We start from the raw sequence: 17,527 nt of genomic DNA, 5'->3' as shown, positions 1-17,527 counted from the left end.
TATATACAGTATTGAATATAATTTGGACTATGATCTGACTGCAGCAATCTGTCATTCATGACAGAGAGTGTGGAGAAATGCTTTTGAAGGAACAAAGTTGTTTACCTCTTGGGAATCCAAAAGTTACTCACTGGTATTTTTTTTCTAAAAGTTGTGGGAAAAGGATAACTTTGCAGTGTTGCCAACTCCTCAGTAAGGAAAGTAGCTATTGGCTGTCCTAGAAGTCGCTAAGAGGACCTATCTGACCGTGTACCAAAAGGATAACTTTGCAGTGTTGCCAACTCCTCAGTAAGGAAAGTAGCTATTGGCTGTCCTAGAAGTCGCTAGAAGTCGCTATATGACGTCATCACCTAATTTGCATAATAGTCAATTTGCATGTAACTGTAATGGAATCTGTAGGAGAGGAATATCCTCATGGGAGAGACAAAAAGTGAGCAAAAAACACCTAAATACGTTTATAACTGCAAATGAACTTTCTTCAGTTGATTCTCGGTTTGTTTGCTTTTTATTTTGCCATTGAAATAGGCCATCACTTTTCAAAATAACTTCATGACTTTAATGCTTTGTCTAGACCCACATGACATAAATCAATTTTGTCCTGTATTGTTAAATGTTAGAATATCACATTTAAACAAAAGACGTGTCAAACTCAAGGCCCACGGACCACATCCGGCCCGCGAAATCATTTTATATATCTTTTTTTAAAGGCCCGGCGATATAAAGTATATGATATAACACACAAACTATACATCCCATAATGCAGCGCAACAGCTGCCTTACCGAACGATTGGCTACCTGCGATCATTCCCGCATCAATTACGTCATATCAATCAAGCGTCTGTTGATGTATATGGAAGCAAAACGGCCTCATAAAGATTTGAATCTACTCCCGCGTCAATTACGTCAGATCAATCAAGCGTCTGTTGATGTATACAACCCTAATTTCAAGTCAAATCTAGCCCCTAATAATGGCCAAGAGGAAATCTCTTTAAATTTTGTTGCAAACAACTCTACAACCTTTTGAGGATATTAGATGAACTAACTTTCTTCTCTTTTCTTGTTTTAGTGAATTCTCTAATGTAACAGTATATATAAATGTGGAAAGACCAAAAAAAACAAAAAACAAAAAACAAAAAAATCTCCACTAATACAGAATAAGTCCAAAGAGGCAGTATTCTTTGGTCTTTATTACATCATTTGCTTCTCCGAGTCTCAGTGAGCTGAGGCTGGGTAATCTCTGCCCAGATTTCCAAACAGATGTCCAGTTAGCCTTGACCTTTTTTTTTTTAATCAAAGTGCTGCTAGTCTATCCTGATAGCCACGAGGCAGCTTTATGGCTGTTAAGTAAGATACTGTAGATATGATGACACAAAAGTATCTTGTCAGGCGACACAGTTTGTGGAATTATTACAAACAATCTCTACAGTCTAAATCAAACCTCTTCCACAGTGATGATATGGTTATTGGGTGTAACAGTAGTTTTTCATTGTATATATTTAAGACAAATTGCAGTTTCCAACATTGGTCATTACCTGGTTTATGTTTACAATCTGCAGCAGCGCAGTGTTCCAACAATAACATCTTGTATGCATCTGGAAAAAAATGTTAATGTAAAATATGAAAAAATAAGACATATAATATTCATTAATCAATTAGGTTTCTTTTAACATCCTATACGTCTTTCATATTTGGCAACACTAACTTTGAGAAGGGTTTGTAGTTCTGGTGTTGATCAGGATTGAGCTCTTGGGACACAGACATAACTCGTTTATGTTGTTATGGCAAATTTGTCAACAAACAACTGCCTATTTACGCATCCAGCTGTCACGGAGCAACATTAGCATTCATGTGGAGTTGTGTATGTGTCCGTCGGACATATAAGTCTATAGATCTATTTTGCCCTTCACTAGATATAAATAGCTGCTAAATGCTCCACTATGTTCACCAGCTAGTTCCTACATTTGTTTGTCTTTTGTTTGGTGTGGTACGATACATTGTGTTTTTTTATATGGCTCCCTGCTGTGGCCAAAATGAATAGGAGTAATAAGAATGAAGCATAACGGTAAAACCAAAATAATACATATTTTAGCAGTTATGGCAGCTTGAAACAATAAAACGGTGCACTGGCCTCATAAGGAAGGAAAAAATGCAGGTCTCTTTCTCTCTCTCCCCCCACATTGTGGTCTCTTCTTGTGCCAACAAATATTTGGGTTAAGTGTATGCATAAAACGTGAATTAAAATGTCTTTGAGTATGCGGTGTTCCCTCTCTGTCATTCTGTCCGTCCAGACCAAATGTTATGAGCCAAAGCACAAATAATAGTTTCTGTCTTAAAAATATGATAGTTGCTGCAATTTCACAGAAACGAGTTGATGACAAAAAGTAGGTACATAAATCTGGTGTTAGAAATCTGAATTCTATCTGTTGTCAACAGAAAAAACATGAAATGCAATCAATATAAAAGAAGTCACTAAATGACTTTGTATTGTTACAGCATGCACAAAAGTCAACAGAGATGTCTGCAGTAAGAGGTGACAGAAGCAGAATAAAAAAGAGAACAGGAGAGGAGGGGTAGCATGAGAGCAGAATGAAATCTGGTGGTGTGACTACAAAGCTAATAGTAACAGCTACAGACGTCATGCAGGAGTCAAGGAAGGAGAATTTAAATTACATCATGTGTTGTCAGGGTGAAACCGCAAGACTCCAACTCCTCAAACTATAAAACTGCTGAAGTGGAACTCTAGTCTAGCACAAGGAGACAAAACCTTAAGTGAAATGTTTTTAGGAGCTGTAGTGCTGCAACTACTTTTCTAAAAATCCAGTAGCCAATTTCATTTTTCAATGGAAAAAAAGATCATTCTGATAAGGTTTTGGTACATTAATTGATGACGTCATGCTGGATTACCCAGTGAGCAAAGTGTACAACTACCCAAGGGCCCAGAGGCTCCAGGTTCAAGAAGTAGCAATTAGTTTGTGGTAATAAAATTAGCTGCACATCAATATGTTAATTTTGTATGGACCACAGAACCACATTTTAACCCTTAAATGTAAAATTAAAAACTGTCTAACACAGACTGAGCTAAAAACTAATATAACTTTGCTTGTAAACTTTGGAATCAGTAAATCATATAATTAATTTGCCTTTAATTTGTTTTTAATCACTGATATGTTCAAAAAAATCTTACTTTCAAAACTGTTGTTTTAATGACTTTGAAATTGTCTATTGTCTCGCTCTTAGCAAATATGAATTAGTCTGCAGAGTAACCACAGTTAATGTTTTGTGGTCCTCGCAACATGGTGTTCACAGTTTTACAGCCAAGCTCATATCCTCTGAGCTGCCACTGTTATAATCATACAGTGCTGGTACAAAAATACAGTTGTCAGCAGCTGTTTCAGGCACATGATTATTTTTTTCAAAGGTACTAGCATGAAACCCCAAAGACAGTGTTGCTTTGCAGTTAACCTGTCACATTAGAACTGTAGTAAGCTAACATAAAGAAACCTTTTTATCCTTTTATGTTGACTGATAGTATGAGGGGTACAAAAAAACCCCAAAAAACAAAAACTGATAACTTCTGTTATTTTTAAGTTGCATAATTCATTCTTCCCTTATTTTGTTGACCCACTGTTGAAGGTATCTATGTGCAACAATAAAAATGTGTTTATTTTCAATAATTTCATCATATTTACATGTATCTTCTGAAACTAATTCCTTTGCTAATTCCAATGTACAATGGCCCCTTAGTATTTAAGTCACTCCTTTTTCAACAAGTCCCTCTGTATTTGAGACTTAAGTTCACATCTTTTGCCCACTTTTTATTCTTCTATAATGTTCTTGTTGTGTTTTTATTTGCTTCCTTCCTTCACTCGCTGCTTTAAAATGCCTTAGATTTGTGATTTTACTGCCTATTTAGATTTGTTATTGCTCATTTACTTTATATTTCACTTGTATTTTGTGGCATTAATGTGGACAGCAAAGTAAGAATTTCATTGTACAGGGAAACACGTTTCCTAACTGTGCATATGACAAATAAACACTGACCTTTGACCTTTAGGACATAACAATAAGAAAACATTTTGAAGCCACCTGTGCGGGCAGTGTTGTACTGTACTGAAGTACAATTTTCAGGTATCTAAACTTTACATTTTCTGTTGCTTCAAACCTTGACTTCACTACATTTTAGAAGCAAATCTTGTACTTTTTACTTTAGTTAGTTACTACTTACTTTTTAGAACCAGATTAATACAAAAATTACAATATTATCTCTGGTCAAAAATTCACATGCTATCCATCCATTCATTATCTATACATTATATAAGTATAATCTTATATTCTGGGTAAAACTAGCTCCCTGTTTACCAGCTGCAACATTAAATGTAATGAAAACAATAATACATCAGTAATTATAATTAAATCAAATGATGTTAAATGTGCCATTCTGCATAATGACTACTTTTATTTTTAGTACTTTAAGTATGTTTTGATGCTAATACTTTTGTACTTAAGTAACATTTTGAATGCAGGATCTCCTTTACACTATTGTATTGTTACTTTCACGTAGGGATATGAGTACTTCTTCCACCACTGATGCTGGGTCTCTAAAGACCTCAAAAACCTTTGTTTAAAGAAACATAAAACATGAAAAGCAATTATTTTTAAAACTATTTTGATAGAACATAAAGGGACTCATGGCTTAACTGAACAAAGTGAAGGAATTAGATGGGCTGCAATAGTGTATGGCCTGTGAATACCTGAAGTATGTGTTTCAAGGTTAAACAAAAATGGCAACAACATCTGCACTGTTACCTGATATTCAGGCTGCATCTTGGAGGGAAAGCCCTTGAATAAATGATTAAATAAATTATTATTTTGTTTTACAGTATATTGTGCTTATGTGGTTTCACAAAATAAATGTATAAGGTAGTCAAGTTACCACAAACTAATAATTACTTACTAAATATTGCAATGCAGGCACAGCTCGCCCATGATAATTAGGGACCCTTGTATCTCACATTTAGTAATATGCTGAACAAAATGGGTTTTAATCTCCATTTTATACATGCTTGTTTAGTAATCTGCAAGAGGTTGGGAATGTGAGTAATAAAAGAGATGATGTTGCAAAGCTATAGTGAATGATAGGCTGATACTTACCCTGGATCTCTATTACGGGGGGACAAGTACCACAGCGGGGGAGACACAGAGACAGTAGCAGTGAGAAGGGGAGACAACAAAAAGAAAGCAAAATAAGGAAAGAGAAAGAAAGAGGAGAAATAGCAAAACTCATTGTTAACGTTAGTACAAGGAAGTCATCACAGGACAGCCACAATGCCACAGGTTAGAGCAAAATAACTGCTGCAACCCAAAAAAAGGACAAAAAAAACTACTAAACATCCAGCAATAACAGTAACACCAAACATCGACTCTGAGTGGGCTAACCAGACACTTGTAAACATAACAGCAACAGACACTATACTGTTTAACTGTCAGTTTTACCAAATGTTGTATTACTGAATGAATTTTATTTTCAATATTGTTGCATAGTTTAATGATTTCATTCAATTTATGCTTTAAATTTTTATTTATTTATATATATTTTACATGACTTGTATTCAGAATTACAGTCACAGAGTTGTCATTAACAAAAGTCAGAATATATTACATTATTTTGAAATGTACTTCTTGCTTTTATGTATTCATCCACCTGGCAACTAAGTGAAAGCTAGTTTGATCATAGCGCCATGTATGGCTGCCTTGGTTGCGTGCCCCCATGTGTTTTTTTAATCTTTTTTGACCATCTCTTGCAACCCATCTCGGATTAATTTCACCAGAAACAAGCTCTTGAACATTTGACCGCTCATTCTGAATACCTTTTCTCCCATTTTTACGGATGTGGTAAGTTCTTTGGATATTTTGGCCAGCAGAGCAGCAGTGATCCTTGGGACCTACAAGAGGTGACGCAGGGGAAAACAAGCCGGCACCCTAGTCAGGCTACGGCAGTGGGGCCTCCAAACACTGCTCCCTGCTATCCATCCAGTGAACCTCTGCTATCAAGCCAACAAAATGGACAAACTGCTTCTCATCAACCAGACTAATTCTGACCCTCTCTGGATTGGCAGCATCATGCTTTGATGAGCTGTGGCTAAATGACTTGACCCCAGATGAGGCTGTTTTATTCCCAGGTTTCCAGATCCACAGAGTGGATCAAGTGAAGGAGAAAACCAGAAAGTCAAGGGGAGGCGGAATCTGCTTCTACATACACAAGGGTAGTGCAAAGATGTCAGTGTAAGGAAATATTTATAACTTGGACTTAGGGGCACTATTTCTTAACTGCAGACCATTTTATTCACTGAAAGAAATTTCCTCATTCATTTTGATTGGTGTTTATATCCCACCCCAGGTCTCCACTAACAATGCTTTGCAGCACCTAGCCAACCAGATTACTAGCATGGAACAGAAACATCCCAACTCCCCAATCATTGTTCTAGGGGATTTTAACAGAGCAAATCTCACCCATGAACTGCCCCAGTACAGACAGAATGTCAGTTGTCCCACCAGGGACAAAAACATATTGGACCACCGCTACAGGGTTATAAATGTTATAAAGGATGCCTATCACTCTGTCCCACATGCAGCCCTCGGTCTCTCTGATCTCATCCCAACATATAGGTAGAAACTTAAAGCTGCGTTGCCTGTGGTCAAAACAATGAAGAGAAGGAGTGAGCAGGCAAAATCAGAGCTACAGGCCTGCTTTGACTACACAGACTGGGGTGTACTTGAAGCTGCATATACAGACCTGGATGAACTCACTGACACTGTGACATCATACAACAGCTTTTGTGAAAGTGTGTGCCTACCAAGACCTTCTGCACATACAACAACAAGAAGCCCTGGTTCACAGTTAAACTCAAGCAGTGTTGTCAAAGAGGTCTACAGAAGTGGGGACAGGATCCTGTACAGGCAGGTCAGGAACACACTGACAAGTGAGATCACAGTAGCAAAGAAGAGCTACTCTGTAAAGCTGAAAAATCAGTGTTTAGCCAACAATCGTTTGTCTGGTAGAAGAAGCATAAAAAACATCACTAGCTGTAGGAAACCATCACCCCCTGCTTTGGAAGACCATCAACTGGCAGATGACGTGAATGTGTTTTACTGCAGGTTTAAGAAGCAGAGCTCCACACCCCCGGACCACCTCACCTTAGAACCACAACAGGCAGCTCCCCCCCAACCTTGGACAGCCTATGAAGAGGCTCCTTAAAAAAACAAAAGCTCAGGAAGGCACCAGGTCCATACAGCATGATCCCCTCCTGCCATAAAGCTTGTACTCACCAACTGTCCCCCACCTTCACACAGATATTCAACAGATCACTGGAGCTGTGTGAAGTCCCATTTTGCTTCAAATGCCCCACCATCAACCTGGTCCCCAAGAAACCCACCATTACTAGTCTCAGTGACTACAGACCTGTAACCCTGACGTATGTGGTCATAAAGTGTTTTGAGAGACTGGTGTTGGCCCACCTGGACCTGAAGTAGACATCCAACATTGGCACCATCACCAAGAAGGCACAGCAGAGGATGTACTGTACTTTCTGCACCAGCTCAGGAAGTTCAACCTGCCCCAGCAGCAGCTGCTGATACAGTTCCTCAGAGAAAACATCAAATCTGTTGTCTGCTCATCCATCTCTGTCCTGTTTGGTTTAACAACCAAACAGGACAGGAACAGACTCCAGCGGACAGTTCAGATGGCAGCGTGCCCTCTATGGAAGACCTGTATGCCTCATGGGTCAAAAAGGGAGCAGAGGAGATTTCTGCAGACCCCTCACATCTTGGTCACAACCTGTTTGAACTCCTCTCATCTGGATTGTGCTACAGGTCGTTGTATGCCACAACGACCAGACACAAGGACAGTTTCCTCCCCCGGGCCATCACTCTGATGAACAGTTAACTGTGACTGAAATAACAGGATTTGGCAACCACTGCAGTGCAGTGATTGTAAATAGTACCACTACATGCACCAGTCTGATAGCTCAAAATGTGTATCTATGTATATAGAATTTATGAATACTGCCTCTCCTCCTTCTTCCATGCTTCCCCTACCTTTGACTGCACTATTCTATTGTCTGTTGTTTACTGTCTATTGCCTAAAACACACTGAGAGCATTCCTTGTATGCTCAACATACTTAGTGATTAAAGCTGTTTTTGATTCTGATTCTGATTTTTGCATCACTGAGTGAAATGTTTCAGGACAAATGAGAAAAGACCTGCAACAATGCTAAGGACCACTAGATGGCGTTATAAACCTAGAATTCTTTTGGCTTAGACTGTATTAAGTCTATGGTTCCTGACCTCCTGTGAATGACTCAAGTTTGTGCATGTGTGCGTTAGCATTGAATCGTCAATTTATCATGGACCCCAGATACAAACCATAAATCAACATTTGATCCAGCTTTGGCCCAAGGAATATTGTCGTTGGTGTTGGTTTAACTTTCACTATCATTACTATCGGCATTGGTGACATCATAGAGATAACAGAGGTAAAAACAAACTGAATGCATCCACAGCTAGAGCACATGAGCTACACAGAAATGCCACCAATGTTAGTAGAATAGATGGTGTCTGCGTAACCCTGAAAAATGAATCTGACATTTAGTGTGACCCTACAGTGTGTCTGTCATAAGTGAGATTTGCCACTGTGAGACTGCTGTTACCTTTACGAGCCTTCTTCTGTAGTTTTATGGTGTCAGATGACTTCTTCTTAATCTCATGGCGTGACCTCTTGTACTCTTCAAACAGGATGAACAGATAAGCTTTAGTAACAGAAATGTAAAGCTCCCTGTGTGGACTTATATTATTTTGCATTTAAGCATAAATGCTTCCAGAAGCTACAGTATGTAACCAAGGGCTCACTGGTACAGACTTTTCATTGTTTGGAAGAAAACACTGATCTCAATCAAATCAGCATTATCTTTGGTTTGCGGCTATCAATCCAAGCTATCAGTACAACTGATCTGCAATCAATAAGATTTACATAAAAGCATGAGATGAGTTTATTATAATGCACACAGACAAATCTTGTGATGTTTTCACACCGGACATGTTTGGTGATCCTCTCTGATTTGAACATAAATTCAGAAACTCATCAGTCAGTCATAAATTGTCAAGTCATGTTCTTCTATGATAAAATGTACGTGTCAGCTCATGACAGAATCAGGCTTCATTTCCCCTCATGAGCCAGATAGCAAAAAGGCATTAAAATAAAACATATGTTAGTCTTTGTCCATGTACCAGTTCCTCACTAAAAAGTGAGGAAACACAGCAACAAGTAACTTCCTCCCTGAAATACTACAGCACAAGTTGATACATTGTTGTCCTGTTTGTATGGATTCATTGCTTTTTATAACATACTGCATATGGTTCAGTTACATGCTTAATAGCTAATAATGATCCTAATCTATTATTTCATTGTAGGCCCTTTGTAACACAAAAGAACATAAACACAACAGTATCAGCAAAGTACATCATAACTTGCAGTCAGTCAAAATTTGATTTCCACAAGTTGTGATGATGGTATGGAATGATGTCCCAGAACTGTCCAAGCACACCTTTCTGGTAGATTATGTTGTAACATGAATGGTGACAATCCAGTTTTCTTGATGATTGTTGATATAATAATGTTAATAACTTTATTTATTTTTATTTATTTTCCTGAATTAGTATCAAACCACCCCACCTCTTGCCCGATGCCAGCTGGGATTGACTCCAGCCCCTCCTCTGACCTCGTTTGGGACTAAGTGGTATAGATAATGGATGGATGGATGGATGGATAGTATCAAACCTGTGATGTGTGTGTGTCTGTACCTTTGGCATGATCCTTGTCCAGCTGGTTGGCTGTTTTCTTCCAGTCCTCAATCTTATCCTGGAGTGGAGTGATCAAACTCTCCATCAAAGCACTGTAAGGGAAACAGAGACCAATTAACATAATATTTAGACACAATGCCACTAACTAACTATGTAACTTTTTTATTTTAAGACTAAGTGTTCTTTCTGGCTTTTGACTCCTTACCTGATTCCAAAGCAGAGCTGCACAAGAATTCCTATATGCCTAGACTGTTTATTTATGCATACATGGCAAATAAAAATCTTGACTTGACTTGACTTGACTTGACTTGACTTGACTTGACTACTGCTTTGTTTCACATAAAATCAATCCTTGGAAAAATATTTCCATGATGTAGTGACCCCCCCTTCCAAATTCCACCAAGCCCCGCTAAACATGAGAGGCAATACTATACATCTGGAATGAGATCATTGTATTTATTCTGTCCATGTTTCGTTCCACTTAATAATTTTTGCATGTGGAACACTGTTCCCCATCCACACATACATACAGCACATTCTGTGCATGATATTCGTACTCACAGAAACAGTAAGTGTAGAATTAGTGAAGCAAACATTCAGTTGCTTTTAGATTTGGATTGTCATTACCATGGCCATAGATCTTTATCATCATTATCATAAGTGTAAATAGATTTTGCTGTAGAAAAGTCATTAAAGCACCTGGAGAATGAAGGAAAAGGCAAACAGTGGTTGAAAAAATACTCTTGGTGAGGTTTGTAGAGTGATAATAAGGATAAAGATAATCACCTTTATTGGCCAAGTATGTTACACACAAGGAATTTGTTTCTGGTACAGAACCAAGGCAGCCATCTGTGGCGATACTGAACCCCCCCGATGGCTCTAACCATCGGGGGGGGTCAGTATCTTGCCCAAGGACACTTCGACAGCCGGGACCAAGATTCAAACCTAACCTTCTGGTTGGAGACGACTGCTCTACCCAACGCACCACTGTCACCTCCCCTGATCTGAGTTGTCTGTCAATGGTTGTATTTATTTAGTCATTTTTAAAACATGTACAGATAAAGTAATGTTGCTCACAGAATCCTCTTAGTTGACAAACACCCTCACCAAATATTTGTCCCTAAACCCTAAAAATAATAACCCTAAAAACAAGGTCAGCTTTAGATGGAAGAACACATTAGCTCTATCATTTTCATTTCTAAAAAAGCCTGACCAGATATAATGTAGGGTCAGCAAAAGGAGCAAAGTAAGAAGGTCAACGAGGACAGAAACAGTGAGAAGGAAGGAAGAACAAAGGAAAGACATGAACTTACTTGGTGAACTGACGAAGTTTGGCCTCAATGCTGCGATGCCTCATACACATCCTGGTCAGAGCTGAACCGATATCTCTGGTTGCCCCTGGACACACAAAACAGCCAAGTTCATATGATGAAATGCACATATGTGAGTCTTATTGCATATTTACCACAAAACCACACAAAGCTGTGATCAATATTTACCCTACAGCTATTAGAGTGCTGTGTAAAGTAACTGGTGTTCAAAGTGGTGTATTATTCAAACTGATGAAAAACTACCAAGCCTTTGTATCCTTTTTACATTCAGACAGTATTTACACAAGGCACCGATTGGCCTCTAGAAGACACTACACACTGCCTTGGCTTTGTCCAAATAAAGTAGTCACTCATGAGTGCGTGTTTCTGGAAGAGAGCTCAGGAGCAGCTAACCTGCAACTGTAAACAGTACTCTATTTTAAGGCGGAGGTGATCCATGTGGAAAAAGCTAACCCCCGACTTAAGGTCAGCTTAAGTGATGGCAGACAGTGCTAACTTCCAAACAAGGTGCTCAGAGCTGGTGCTGCTGCTGTACAAGTGAAAAGTCAATGAAAAAGTGAAACACTGGATTCATATTACAGAGGTAAGGCTTATACAGTTTACAATATTTTGTCTAGAGAAAACCATAATCACTGTCACTGAAATGTACACACTGGAAAATTCAGGAACAGCAGCCAAGTAGGATTTCCTCCAGAGACAAAGGCTTGCACAGTGAAATGCAGAGGGTGAAACTGTGTTATTTCAAAATGTTATGCACCAGATCAATATTGTTATCCAACACTAAAAAATCCCAGGTTCGAATTAAAATGTGGATGCTAAATTCTCCAAAGTGATTTAATCCATAATCTTAGAAACAATAGGGTAGAACCACACTGATGAAGAAAAGGAATAAAGGAAACATTTTATTTAGCTAAGCTGCTGATGCCCTCTATACATACATTAGTTGTCTGATAATATTCAGATTTCAAAATTGCTTGTTTTATTTATGTTTGTCATCTATGTTTATGTCTAAACTGCTTTTTATTTCACATTGTAACAAACTAACATGAAGCATAATTTAATTACCACATAATTTAGGGTCATAGAGAGTTCATATGCAGTGTGATAAATTCCATCTTTTACATTATATTTCATGAAAACTCAGCTTTAGAGTGGGATTTCCTCTGGTTCTAATTTAAAAATGAGTGATCCTGCTGACCTGCTCTGAATTATCCCGAATGCATTGCTCATGAGCACCAAAGTGAAGGTTATTATTTAATTCCATCACTAGCAAGTCTGCAGATTTAAATCAGCAATTATCAGTCATAAGACACATCCTCACATAATGCTAACCATACTCTCACAAATGTCAAACCAAACACACATGCACATACAAACTGTATGCTGTTCACATCTAGAAGGAAGTGCTCCATTCATAATTAACAAATTCCTCCTTCACACCTCCTGTTCTACCCAGCAACCATTCATTAAAGCAAAGCCACCCTCCCCCAGTACACACATTCACACACATATTTCAAGTACACAACATGCATGCCGATCAGCTGTACAGCTGAAGCCATATTTGGAACTTTGTATTGATAGTGTGATCTGATCCCAAATTAGTGAGTGGATCCTGAAAGCACCAGTGGGAGAGAGTGACATAAGTGATGAAGAGAGATTGTGTGAGAGCGTATTGAAAGAAAAAGTAGACTGGAGAAGAAAGGAGAGAGGGAGAGACAGAAGAGATGAGAGGGACAGGGAGAGGAGAGATGAGAGAGCATGAAGATGAGAAGGGCTTTCTTGCACATTTTAATGAGCTCTCTGCTAGAGTGAGAACCTCAGGACTGGAGTTAGAGCCAACTGTGTGTGTGTTTGATCTCTACATTTATGATGGTTCTCTTCCTGCTTTTGTTATTACCATGCCTCTGAGTTGCCACAGGAGATCAACAACAAAATGAGGGGCAATACAGAACACACACTACTCACATCTGGAATACAACTACTGTGGGTGTGTGTGTGTGTGTGGCCGGGAAGGGGAGGGGGGACCTGGATCTCACCTGTCGGATCTAGGGGTGCAGTAAAAAAAGGTCAGGGGGCATACTGTTAACATACTTTTTTTTACCTTGCTGTTTTATGTGTTTGAACATTTATTATTTAAAGCTGTCTTCTTAATTTTCTTTATGCCACAGCCTCAGGGGAATGCCAGTTTTTGTATTGGATCTTTACTGTACAGTTTATTTAGATTTATTTGTAGATTTAGTGCTAGTCCCCGGAGCGGACAATGAGTTGTAACTCCGGTGGTATGAAACCAGTAAATTCCCAGTGGCTGTGTGAGTTGGCGATATCCAGCAATGCCTGTCTGTTGTATGTTAGCAGTGCATGACATTTGTGCACTGCAGAAAAAGTAAAAAACACACAAAAAGGAAGAAAACGAAGAAAAAGCCGGTATTCAAGAGTGAAACGCGCAAACACGCCCGCCTCGGTGGGGCCCATGTGTTCTATTTGGACAAAAATAGCTTCCTTGACTCCTCTCAAACCAGAGATGTTCTCTGGAGAGGATCTGGACTTCATTGTCCTCAAAAGAATGTCCTTTGTCCTTCTGGTGGAGGTGGACTGCTGACTCTGGTCCACTGGAGTTGGCCCTCCTGTGTTGGGCCATGCGTTTGTGCAGCAGCTGCTTAGTTTCACCAATGTACAAGTCATTGCACTCCTGACTACATTTAATTGCATACACCACATCACTGTTTGTGTCTGGGTGTTTTGTCCCTCGGAGAATCTGGACCTGGATGACTGAGAATCTGCACAGACATATCCTCAGAGCACATACTGCTCAAGGGCATGACCTGCAAACTAGCCCCCTGGGTCCTTTTTGCATAGACCAGGTTATTCATGCCATGGCTGGTCGCCCTCGCCCTCTGCAGGTTCACCCTGTATTCCACGTGTCCCAGATCAGGCCTGTGTCCAGTAGTCCCTTATGCTGAGTGAGTCCCCCACTGTCCTGTGTTTGCCACTCACCTGTTCCTGGGCTGCTCCTGAACAAACGGGTCTTTTGCTCACCTGCCTCACCCCCAGCTCCACTCCACTAGCCTGTCTACACTCGCCATCTATTCTCCTCAAACTGCCAGCGCAGACTCTCACCTAGTAGACCTAGTAGCCAGTCAAACTGTTTGCTCAATAAAGCTCTCTTTTTTGAAGTGTATCATGATCTGCCTTCTGAGTCCAATTTCACTCATTTCTCTCTGTCGGACCCACTGTCTGTAACAGACATTCATAGTGGGGAGTATTAAAAAACCAATGAACAGTTTAATTAACAGTTTGTAGTTCAAAAACTTCATAGTCAGTATTGTAATGTTCATGTAGGTTTAGTTTTGTTCAAACACTAAATCTACATGTCTGCACTAAACTGTACAGTAAAGATCCAATACAAAAACTGACATTCCACTGAGGCTGTGGCATAAAGAAAATTAAGAAGACAGCTTTAAATAACAAATGTTCAAACACATAAAACAGCAAGGTAAAAAAAAAGTATGTTAACAGTATGCCCCCTTTTTTTACTGCACCCCTAGATCCGACAGGTGAGATCTGGCCCCATTTCTATAAACGGAGTCAGTGCTCCGGGGGCTCCCTGAGATGGGGCAGGCGAGGAGGACTCCATGCTAGGCTAAAAGCTCGTGCTACCCGACAGCCATTACCCAGCCTCTTCCTTGCTAACATACAGTCTCTGGAATACAACACAACGGAAAATCAGAGAATGCTGTGCTCTAATTCTCACTGAGACTTGGCTTTCTGACAGAGTCCCAGATTCCACGATTCAGCTACAAACACATTCTGTACATCGGGGAGACCGCACTGCTGCTTCGGGGAAGGTAAAAGGAGGTGGTGTGTGTTTATCAATAACTCGTGGTGTGGAGATGTACGGACTGTTTATAAGCACTGTTCACCAGACAACTGACTGGCGATAAAGGGGCTCTCGCTTACAGGTTAAGATGTCACCTTTTCCCATTCAGATTTACTGCCACATTAGAGCAAGAGCCTTCTGCTTTTTGTTTGTTTTGTACAAAAACTCTGACACTCATCCATGTCTATTGCTGACTACTGCCTTCTCATGAGCCAAACTCTCCAGATTCTTTTTTCTGTTGTGCATCACTGTTTGCAGCTCTGGGAACGCTTCCTTGTAGCCTGTTATTGGCAGGGGATGGGGTCGTGCTTTTACTGGGGCCGGTCCATGGGAGTGCCGGTGGATTCTTCAGCTGAGAACCAGTTGACTTGGGGCTTCTACTACCATTTAAGTCAGGGGCAGTCCCTGTTTTGTGAACCAAAAATTGATGTATAACGAGCTAGTAGTGTAATCTAACAAGCACACTAAACTAGTAACGTTAGCCAAACAAATTGTGCTGCCACGCATGTACACACACGCACACACAAACAAACACTAACGCTGCACTGCACAGACTTTGTTACACAGATCATAAGCAGATAAACCTGTGGAGGATAAGAAAAAAAACTGAAGTGATAAAAAAAGATATCCCAGGAGTATGTCCAGAGCTAAAGTCGAAACTAACCTACTCTACATTTCACTCTAACATAATACCACAACCATTGCTGCTGCAAGTGACAAAATATCTGGCTATTGCTTGACTTTTATTCCACCTGACAAGCCAATCAGAGTCCAGAAGAAAGACTGGAAGAGAGGTGTATTTATCTTCTGTTGATGAGCTCAGTCACACGTTTCTGTATTGCTGCTGTCTGAAGTGCAGTTGTGTGTTTCTGTGTGTGTGTCCTGGGGTAGAGCTCTGGTTTGTGGGGGCAAAGCCCACCCTAGTGCCATGCTAGATCCGGGCCTGGATAAAAATGAAAATTCATTCCTTAATGTGTAATCTTTTAAATAAAACATTGTAACACACACACACACACACACATAGAAGATGCTGTTGGTACTTACTGTAAAGTTTTTTTCATTTAAAAAGCTCTGATAAAGCCACTATAAGCTACCTGCCCATGACCAAACAGCAGATACGGGCGGCTGTTGTTTAAGAGGTAGAGAGGTGGTTTCCCCAACTGTAAGGTTGGTGGTTTGATTCCTGTTATCCCCATTCCACATGTCAAAGTGTCCTTGGGAAAGACACTGAACCTGTAGTTGTACCCGATGGCCAGAGCAGCACCTTGCAGTGATAGCGCCACCATCAGTGTATGTGTGAGTGAGTTGGTGCTGCAGATGACTGCCTCGGTTCTGTACAAATTCCTTGTGTGTGTGTGTGTGTGTGTGTAGCATACTTGGCTAATAAAAGTTATTATTATCTTTATAGATTAATACAACTAGCTGCGGAACACAGTGAAGCATTTAGCAGTTATTTTCCTCAGGAGTGGGCAGACAATTTAATGGAGAGTGAATACTGGACTTAAATTCATCAGATGGACTGACACCAAATGAATGTAAATATTGCTCCATATCTGGTGGATGTGTAAATAGGAAGCTGTATTCTAACTACTATTTCACTCTGGGACAATCCCAAGCCTCTTATAAGTGATGTTGTTTTCTTCACTTGTGTCTTATTCTTGTATCTTAGTCCTGCCCACGTAAGATGTGAGGAAAACATACATATTTTGTTTGGCTAAAAAGTTGCTTAAATCATTTAGATCTCACTTTACTGACTGTAGTAATTCAGAATGGATAACCTTAGCTGACTGTAGCTAACTCATAGTAGACCTGGAGATCCAGCTGATGAGAGCAACAGACTGAAAAATGACTCTGCACCCTGATCTCAGCTCTCTGAGCTAATGCTAGCTAGCAGCTGACTGCAGATGAACCAATTTCTGTCCTGCCTGTGCTCAAACTGAACACTAAAGTGGCCATGTGGACCTAGATGAAGCAGCCGCTACTGTATTTAGCTCTATGGGATAGTTTTTTAATTTATATATGCATGTAGTGTATATGGTATATCTATGATGGATAATGAGTGTTATCCCCCAGAATGGCAAATTTATCCAAAATTCAATACAGCGTGACGACAACTTCACATATTCTCTATCATCTTGCAAAAGGTAATAAGCCAGTATGTCAATAATGTTGTATTGATGTATTTTTAAACTTTCTGTAAGTGATCAAAAGCTATTGAACATTTAACTAAAACACTATAAAAAAAAAAAAAATTCCCCACTCGCCCCCCCAATGTGAAGCTGTTTTATTCCTTCCTTCAAGCTCGGGTCCTCTGCCAGAGGCCTGGGAGCTTGAGGGTCCTGCCCAGTATCTTAGCTGTTCCTAGCACTGCACTCTTCTGGACAGAGATCTCAGATGTTGTTCCTGGGATCTGTTGGAGCCACTCTCCCAGTTTGGGGGTCACAGCCCCCAATGTTCCTATTA

The 17,527-nt window shown here is 39.8% G+C and overlaps 1 protein-coding gene across 5 annotated transcripts in view; it reads right to left on the bottom strand.

Moving 5' to 3' along the window:
* The window catches only part of mtss1lb (MTSS I-BAR domain containing 2b), a 92,600-nt gene that overhangs the window by 22,873 nt on the left and 52,200 nt on the right, over window positions 1-17,527 (bottom strand). For 4 of the 5 annotated variants that reach the window (XR_002275390.1, XM_020605890.1, XM_020605893.1 and 1 more), the window contains exons 4-7: window positions 11,170-11,254; window positions 9,857-9,948; window positions 8,707-8,781; window positions 5,152-5,160 (exon numbers count right to left, since the gene is read on the bottom strand). Coding sequence is in view for 4 of the 5 variants with exons in the window: in XM_020605890.1 (XP_020461546.1) it covers window positions 5,152-5,160; window positions 8,707-8,781; window positions 9,857-9,948; window positions 11,170-11,254 (261 nt within the window). In the remaining variant the exon portion in view is untranslated. The remainder of the gene's footprint in view (window positions 1-5,151; window positions 5,161-8,706; window positions 8,782-9,856; window positions 9,949-11,169; window positions 11,255-17,527) is intronic. The other variant, XM_020605891.1, reaches the window with a different exon arrangement.

This window comes from Monopterus albus, unplaced genomic scaffold (genome assembly GCF_001952655.1).
Source record: "Monopterus albus unplaced genomic scaffold, M_albus_1.0 scaffold73.1, whole genome shotgun sequence".
NCBI classification, from domain to species: Eukaryota; Metazoa; Chordata; class Actinopteri; order Synbranchiformes; family Synbranchidae; genus Monopterus; species Monopterus albus.
Note: the sequence above shows the minus strand (reverse complement) of the source record. Positions and strands in the feature narration are given on the sequence as shown.